The following is an 8,983-nucleotide window of genomic DNA, read 5'->3' as shown; positions in this document are numbered from 1 at the left end:
TAATTTGGGTTCGTCTGTCTCTCCATCAGTCTAGCCGTCCGCCCGTTTTATTTCTGTCCCTCTGTAACACTTTTGTTTCTACACAGAAGACATTTAGCTTTTGCATTGAAATTTCATATCAAAAATTCCTATAACCAACAAAAGACTCTTATTGATGTTGAGGTTAAAATTAAAAGTCATAAATCAATGGATTTTATCTTTTTTAAACACTTTCATTTCCGGACGATATCTTAAGAAGGATTTCAACTTTTGCAATGACATTTTATACAAGAACTCCCTACGGCTTAAGAAAACCCCTTATTAATTTTGATGTCAAAATTTAAAAAAATAATTCCATTCCAGATATTTCTTAAAAAGAAAATTTTAAAAAAACAATCCAACAAATCAAAAACAAAACATGAAAATATCAGATAAAAAACAGTATTGAAGATCAAAATTCCATAAAACCATACAAAATAGGAGCAGAGCAAACACGGACCTCCAAAACATCAGAGGTGGGATCAGGTGTCATGGAGGAGGAGCACCCCCGGCTACCGGTCACATCTGCCGTGTGCTCCTTGTCATGATGGAAAAATACTTAAAAACCCGTGACAATTCGGTGTATAAATAATGGGTTAACAGTAAGTATGAAAAACGTCCGTCAGGATATGACTAAATGATAAATTTTATTTGCTGACAAGGTCATTGTATCGACCATAAAACTTACGAACAATAACTTTAAACGAGACAGCTCGTCTTTCAAATTCTTGTTTCAACAACTTGCTTGTCTATAAATTACCTCGTTCAAAAAAAAAATATTCATACGTAGAGCATGCTCTTGCGGATGAATCAACTGAGAAAATTATTCGTATAACGAAGAACATGAATCCGTCTCAAGGGTTTGTTTTCCGTTAAACGATATCAAATCCAGACAAGGTATCAGCAGAAAGCTGCTGTTTTTCTGATTTCAGTCTCCCAAATCAATTCAAATTGAATGTGCATTCAAATCCCGGTATTGTTATAATAGACGAGCTGGTCCCTTGATGTTTAGGGAGTCCGTAAAGTTATTGAACTTCCTGTCACATCACATCGTGATAGGTATTCACCCCGGGAGAGATTGTATGTAATCCCAGGACCCAGACATGTATTTACAAAATTGATTTTTTTAGAGTGATCATAGTCACTGCACTTCAAGGCCATTCTTCACATTCTCAATCAAATATATCAGGTAGTGCTGTATGCCCTCTTTTAAAACATTTCATTGATTTAATGAAAGATGCGGTTCTTTCGCAAAAACATCTTACTTATGGTCGATACAATGACCTTGAGCAAATACAATTTATCATTGATAATCGCCACTAACGTTTTTCTTATTGTTAGTTAAAAAACCGTATTGAGACATTTCCCGTTTTTTCCCTATCATGACAAGGAGCACACCGCGGGTGTGACCGGTCAGCAAGGGATGTCACTCCTCCATCACCGCCCCCTCGATTTTTTGGACCGTTTTGCCGCTTATTTTTGTTTGATTTTTGGGTTAATATGTTGTTTTCCCCAACTTTTTTACACGGATTTATACCTTTTCCTTTTTCACCAAATCACGCGGTCGGCATCGCTTCCAAAGCTGAAGGTTTAATTGTGTTTGTTCTGTTTATAAATTTATTGTCTAAAGTTTTGATTTTGATAAGAATTTTTTTCATAAAACATTTTTTTTAAAATTATTATCAATGTTTCAACTTTTCATTTAAATTTTTACAAAATTTTTAAAATTAAATTTAAAAAAAAATTTTTTTAAAAAGGAATAAAAAAAAAAAAGGTTGGAAAAAATTATATTTCCATTAGGTCCCTTATGAAAAAACCTTTCAATATCTTAATTTACTGTTGTCTTTCTACTAAAGTTTGCGTGACGTATGGCGATAAAATCTTTCTAGCATGATAGGAATTTATCGGCAGATTGTAAATATTGAATCTTAATGTTATTATTTAATGCAGAAAAATCATGATGAAGCATATACTGTATGGAAAATTGAATAAAAATGCACATTACAGACCCGTTAAAAGGTATGCTTGTTATGGATAATATGGTCCTAGGATAAATATGCATTTTATGTTTACCACACCCGAACATTAATATTACTTCCTTAAAGTCAGTGAGTGAGATAGACTTAAAATGCATTGACGTTGAAAAAGGTTAATCTAAAATTGAATTTTTTTAACATCACTACGTTTCGCTTGTTTGTTCCGTTGTTTTAAATTCTTCGAGATCTTTGCATTGAATTTTGGACTTAACCAGTTGCCGATGAAGATTACATATAATGGGGCTCAACTAATTTTTATTGTCTAAAAATCTTTTTTTAATTAAAGTCCGATGTTATGGGCGATTTTGGAAGACACTTTGACTTCTATTACCAAAGTAAATATAATTTAATAGATTTGTAAAAGAAGTTGTTTTTGATTACAAAATTAGTCCAATCAAATGGTATGGTATTATTCCATTTCCAAATTCATATGAAACAAGTAACGACGGGAACAATGACATGATGTCCATTCAATTTCTTGAATTTTTAGTCATTCTGATTTTTGTTTTATCTTAATCACATATGCAATCGAATTTGTTCTAAATGTAATTGACTAATGCAATTTGGCATAAAGGAATACAAAATGTATTTTAAACCAGGAAAGTGAATAAACTTGCAATAGATTGGTGGCTATTATTTTAAGTCAATGCCAGATTTTCATCGCAATTTCTGAAGGCAGTGTGTTTATCGTTGGCCAATACAGATTGCACAACTATCAAAAGAGCCAATGCAGGCAATGTGAATATCTCTTTCTTTCCCCTTTTTCCCCCTCTTTTATCTATGGTCACTCTGGCATTGAAAGGCTCTCGGGGGCCAATGCAGGCATTGGCTACTCTCTCACGCTCTAAAGGGAAGTCCGTCAATGCCTGCATTGGCTCTCTGGAGAATGGCAATGCATGCATTGGACCTTGAGAGAGTCAGCCAATTCCTGCATTGAACAGAGTCAGTAATGCAGGCATTGGCCATCCCAAATCAGTCAATGCAGGCTTTGGGCCCAACTGCACATCAGTCAGTCAATGCAGGCATTGGCCCACTGCACATCAGTCAGTCAATGCAGGCATTGGCCCACTGCACATCAGTCAGTCAATGCAGGCATTGGCCGACTCTACATCAGTCAGTCAATGCAGGGATTGGCCGACTGCACATCAGTCAGTCAATACAGGCATTGGCCAACAGCACATCAGTCAGTCAATGCAGGCATTGGCCAACTCACAGTCAGTCAATGCAGGCATTGGCCAACTGCACATCAGTCAGTCAATGCAGGGATTGGCCGACTGCACATCAGTCAGTCAATACAGGCATTGGCCAACAGCACATCAGTCAGTCAATGCAGACATTGGCCGACTGCACATAAGTGCCAATGCAGTCAATGATAGACTCCAAAGACTGATGCAATGCAGGCGTTGTACATTCCACCACAACAGTATGGGGAATGCAAGCATTGGAATACCTTTTATTCATACAACTAATACAAATAAAATCTTCCTAGTAAAAGATATAGTTATTTATGTATATATTGTATTTGTCAAAACAGGTTTTTAACAGCAGACTTCTAAATTCAAGTTATGATGATTTATCAATTTTAAGTTTATTTTAATTTTTGGAGAAGAATATTTGCAGAAAAGTTAAATTAAATTAAAACGATGTATTTTCAAGGACAGTTTGATAAAAAAATTTGCGTAGAATCTTATTGCATTGTCAAAATGTTGTCTTTTTGATTCCAAAAGAATCCATTTAGTTGTGCAGTTCTCAGTACTTCGCCTGAAAATAGAATCGGAGTTAGTTACACAAGATTGTTTGAATTAGTGTAAATTTGTATATCATTTTCGGCATTGTTTCACCAAATAATTACAATTCATCGTATTGTCCAAACATAATAATTAGTGCTATACGCTCTAAATATTAATTCCAATGCTTCTTTCGCAGATTTTTAATTTTATGTATTCATGTAATCATCACTCAATAATCAAATATATGTAGTGAGTCACAATATTTAATGAAAACCTTATGATATGGTCGTTGGCCACTATTTTAACAACAGACGGGGTTTTTTACTTTAGAAAGAAGCTGTACATCAAAACTGGAAAATCCCAACCCCAAAGAACCTTAAAAATAGTTACAAGCATTTTCCTTTTTTTTTTATTATATTATATTACTTTGGAAAAGGGCAAGTTATTTTGAATAATAGTTGAAGCATTTGCCAAATAAACACAATATAGTTGCATAAATACAAGCATGGTACTTTTACAAACCTTCAATGTGAGTAATCTGCAGCTGGAACTTTCCGTCTTGAAAACGCATACTATAGGATAGAGATACACTGGACGAAGCTTTGCTTCAAGAAGACCACAACTGGGTTTTTCCACTGCATAATGAAAATTCCACATTTTTGGAATCGCCCACATATTATTTTGCTTTGTGAATGATCATTTAAACTGTCCTAACTGTTGGGTGAATCAATGCACTACGTACTTATTGACGTCGCAAAATTAAAGAAACTAAAATCCGCGAAACGTTAATAGGCCAGGGGGTTTAGAAGATCATTTAAAAATACAACGATAAAAAGGACGTATTTAAGGAATGACTAATTCTTGGCCAAATTATTCGATGATAACCTGGTTTGGGCCAGTTTACGCTTTATAATCCGCGAATAATTTAACAACTGTGGGTGTAAAATTGTGTTGCTTTTTATGAGTTCAAATTTGCCGCTCAATAATACATCCCTAGTAACGGAAGTGATATGAAACAAGGGGAGGTAATAACTGATAATACAAATCTAGCAGCCATGATGTTTGTTTACACGAGGTAGATCGTAGCTACCGTTTGAAGTTAAAAGGTACATGAACATTTATTAAATCTGGAATTTCCCATGAATCCCAAGGACTGGAAATGAGGGGATTGTATGGATACAGATGATTCAGCTGGTTGTCAAGGGGGTCTGTCCCCACACCAAACCAGATTATTAAGAAATAATTTGCGTTCCTTTTTGGAGATCAACCAATGAGAGAATAGAATACGAACAAAATTAAATTATTTTCAAATCAAAATGATATTGTTTATCATTACTGAGTATACATATTCTTGGCATGATAATTATTAACAATCAAACGGCCATATTTTATAGAACAGTTTGTCAAAGTCAGCCAAGCCTGGGGCTTCAAGATCCACTGTGAAGAATGAGGTGTATTAAATTGACTGACTATGAAGTAGGTCAACGCCTGCATTGACTGACTGTGCAGTCGGCCAATGCCTGCATTGACTAACTGCGCAGTCGGCCAATACCTGCATTGACTGACTGATGTGCAGTCGGCCTATGCCTGCATTGACTGACTGCACAGTGGGCCAATACCTGCATTGACTGATTGCGAAGTCGGCTAATGCCTGTATTGACTGACTGCGCAGTCGGCCAATGCCTGCATTGACTGACTGATGTGCAGTCGGCCAATGCCTGCATTGACTGACTGATGAGCAGTCGGCCAATGCCTGCATTCACTGACTGCGCAGTCGGCCAATGCCTGCATTGATTGACTGAGGAGCAGTCGGCCAATGCCTGCATTGACAGACTGCACAGCGGGCCAATGCCTGCATTGACTGATTGCGCAGTTGGCCAATGCCTGTATTGAGTGACTGACTGTGCAGTCGGCCAATGCCTGCATTGACTGACTGATGTGCAGTCGGCCAATGCCTGCATTGACTGGCTGTGCAGTCGGCCAATGCCTGCATTGACTGACTGATGTGATGTCGGCCAATGTATGCATTGACTGACTTGACATTGATAGACATTATAATGCACAATACCTGACTGAGCCTGCATTCATACTGCATAGTAATGGAAATCTCGCACTGGGGTATTGGGAAATAAAAATTATCTGCATTCGGATATAGTTGTACAAATTCAGTAGCATTGCAACAATACAGGTAAGGAGATGTAAAATGGAAAAATAATTCTAGTGAAAACATGTCCATCTGGAGTTTCAGTATTTTCCTTTTACCAATTCAACTTTATTTTGCTCAACTTTGAAAAGTAAAATTTAATCAATTCAAATGTGTGCTTCAGCATAGGTTTTTGTAAGGTGATGCGTGAGTCATTTATAAACAAAGCTTTAAAAAGTGATAATTGCATAAAAAAATAGTTGAAACAAATCAAAATTTAGTTGAGACTCCATTTTATTTAGACCTGCGTTCGGCACCAAACATCTTCGAGCATTGATGGATCTTTTACCGCCTACTGTCCTAAGTGGCCTCGGTTTATGCTCTAGAGTTGCAGTATAAGAAGGATATCAATAGCCGTTTCCTGTATGAAGTGATTATCATATTAGAGTTTCCCTTGTTCTTCGAGAAAACAATTTCCCATTGTTTAAGCAATATTCCAATATTGCCTTATATGGCTTGCTCTGAATACGATTAATTTTTCAAACATGCATACGTTACTGAGAAATACGTTGATGTAACAAAGATTTGAGCAACAATGTTTCAGTCCGATTTTTCGAAATATTACGGTCATAATGTTGACATTTTCTCTCAATTCAACCTATCATTATTGATCGAATTTAACCTTACATATTTCAAAGAATTGGATAATCATTGCTCTTGTTGCTTTTGTATTAAATTTGACTACTCCGCCTAACTGATCAATGCATAATGGCATGGCGTGTTACCGGTGTTACATTGGATACTTACTCCCCATTTGGCACATGATCCCATCTCTGGTGTTTCAACAAATCCATGTTTTCGTCCGTTCGTGATTTCTTTGCTTACTTAATTTACGAGATGGATCTCTCCGTTATCTTTACATTTTACATTGTTCTATCAGGGTGTTCTTTACTACATGAAGGATATGGAGATAACGAACAGTATTCAATATCAAAGTCCATAAAAAAAATACAAGATAAGAGCAAACACGGACCTCCGAAACATCACAGGTGGGATGTGTTTATTTAAAGCTTGAAATATCATATGACTGAACACAAAGGTTTATTAGCTGATGTGATTATCAGTATCAACTTACTTATCAGACTGAATATCAAATAAAAATATCTAAGCTAGTTTTAATCTGCGTCAAACTTTCCCAATGGCAACCAGTAAATTAGTAAGGTTTTCTTTGGGTTCAGCTCAACAACACATGTACATTCCAACGTGCAATAAACACCAGGAATTTCTTTCTACATTTTGTGAAGACTGTGATGAGTTCATTTGTTCTAAATGTGCTAAAGCTGACCATAAAGATCATAATTGGAATATCCTTTCCACGACAGCTAGTCACACGAGAAGAAAACTGTCTACATTTCTCAAGAAAATCTCAGATAAAAGACTACCAAGAATAGACGAAGAAATTGAAAAAGCTTCAAAACTGAGGAAATATAATCAGAATCAGTGTGAATCAGAGATAAAGAAACTGTTGGAACATTGTGATGATATCATAGCAAGATTGCTTAAATTGAAAAATCATCTCATAGACAAACTTCAAAACAATCTGAGAGAAGCGCTTGAAAAATTACATCATGAAAAAAATTATCTAGAAAAAAGCAGGAAGCAAATTGAGGATTTAGTAAAATTTCTAAAAGAAAAGAACACTACCATGTCTGATTACAGGTTGATTGATACCTGCAGAGAACTTAAAAAACTTTCTGAAAAAGAGTCTGATATAATGAACTTTGAATATTCATTAAGATATAAACAAAAAGAAATCAATGAAGACTTATTGGAGGAGATCAGTGAAAGATTTGGGACTTAAAGGATGACAATGTAACCGTAACAAATTCATTTCAATACAGGGAGAAGAAACCTGCACTGAATATCCTAAGGGCATCCAGTAACGACGAATGTTTCATAGGTGACTCCAAGTCAGATTTCTTGGACAATGTCAACAGGCTAGGTGAAATAAAAAACAAAGTCGATATTTCTTATTATGATTTTTGTGTGACTGAAAGCAAAGATATATATTTTACAGATGGAGTGCTCACATCGATTTGCTGTTTGTCCCCAGCGGGGTCTATCTCCACCGTCTTCAAGACATACCCACTGTTACCGAGAGGAATTTGTTTGTCAGTAACTGGTGGACTTCTTGTTACGTTACGAGACGATTTATCTGACAATCCTTTACTATTAGACTCAAAGAGTAGACGCCTAGTGAGAAATATTACTCTGAAAGGCGATGTCATCCGCGAGTTTGAATTTAAGAGGGATGGTCATACTAGATTGTTCGCGGATCCAATCAGAATCAGGCAAAGTAAAAACACTGACATCTGTGTTTTGAATATAACCGGCAGTTTTTTAGGTGAACTAATGATTATTTCAGCTTCTGGGGATCTTAGGTCTGTTTACTCTGGACTGAATCTGAAAAATGGCTTTTATCCATGTGATGTGGAGTTTGATCAAGAATGTAACATTCTTGTAACAGATCCACGAAATCACGTTATTCATCTGTTAAATCCTGATGGGGAGTATTTAAAGTTCATACTGATAAGGAAGGATATGAATTTTCCACGCTCATTATCATTATATAAGTTTACACTTTGGGTAGTTAATTTTTCTGGACAAGTTAAAGTCTTCCGGTACAAATGCAGTTAATAATCATGTTGAAAGTGAAAGGTAATTAAAATAAACATTTTTATATCTTTGATAATCATAAATTTGATCATATAATGCATACATTTTCAACTGTAATAAATCAGTTTTCTATATAGATCTGATCTACATGTACCCAAACAATCACATAGTCTTTGCTTGATTGTATTTTGTTAAACGTCCCTCTCGAGAATTTTTCACTCATATGGAGACGCCACCACCATCAGTGGAGACCTGCAAAATTTGTCCTATACTCGGCACTCAGGGCCATTGAGCAGGGAGGAATCTTTATCGTGCCAGCACCTACTGCGACACGAGACCTCTGTTTATACGGTCTCATCCAAATGACTGGTCTCCACGTC

The 8,983-nt window shown here is 36.0% G+C and overlaps 1 protein-coding gene across 1 annotated transcript; it reads left to right on the top strand.

The window, feature by feature from the left end:
- Positions 1-7,125: 7,125 nt before the first annotated feature.
- LOC134229286 (E3 ubiquitin-protein ligase TRIM31-like) lies at positions 7,126-7,788 on the top strand. The gene has a single exon (XM_062711004.1). It carries the CDS (start codon positions 7,126-7,128, stop codon positions 7,786-7,788), a length of 663 nt encoding a protein of 220 aa, XP_062566988.1.
- The last annotated feature ends 1,195 nt before the right edge of the window (positions 7,789-8,983 follow it).

Source organism: Saccostrea cucullata, unplaced genomic scaffold, assembly GCF_032062105.1.
Source record: "Saccostrea cucullata isolate Sc308-1 unplaced genomic scaffold, CSIRO_AGI_Scuc_v1 ctg4759, whole genome shotgun sequence".
Classification (NCBI taxonomy): Eukaryota; Metazoa; Mollusca; class Bivalvia; order Ostreida; family Ostreidae; genus Saccostrea; species Saccostrea cuccullata.
Note: the sequence above shows the minus strand (reverse complement) of the source record. Positions and strands in the feature narration are given on the sequence as shown.

Coding starts and splice junctions, on each gene's coding strand:
- LOC134229286 (XM_062711004.1), top strand. CDS start 7,126: ATGGCAACCAGTAAATTAGTAAGGTTTTCTTTGGGTTCAGCTCAACAA.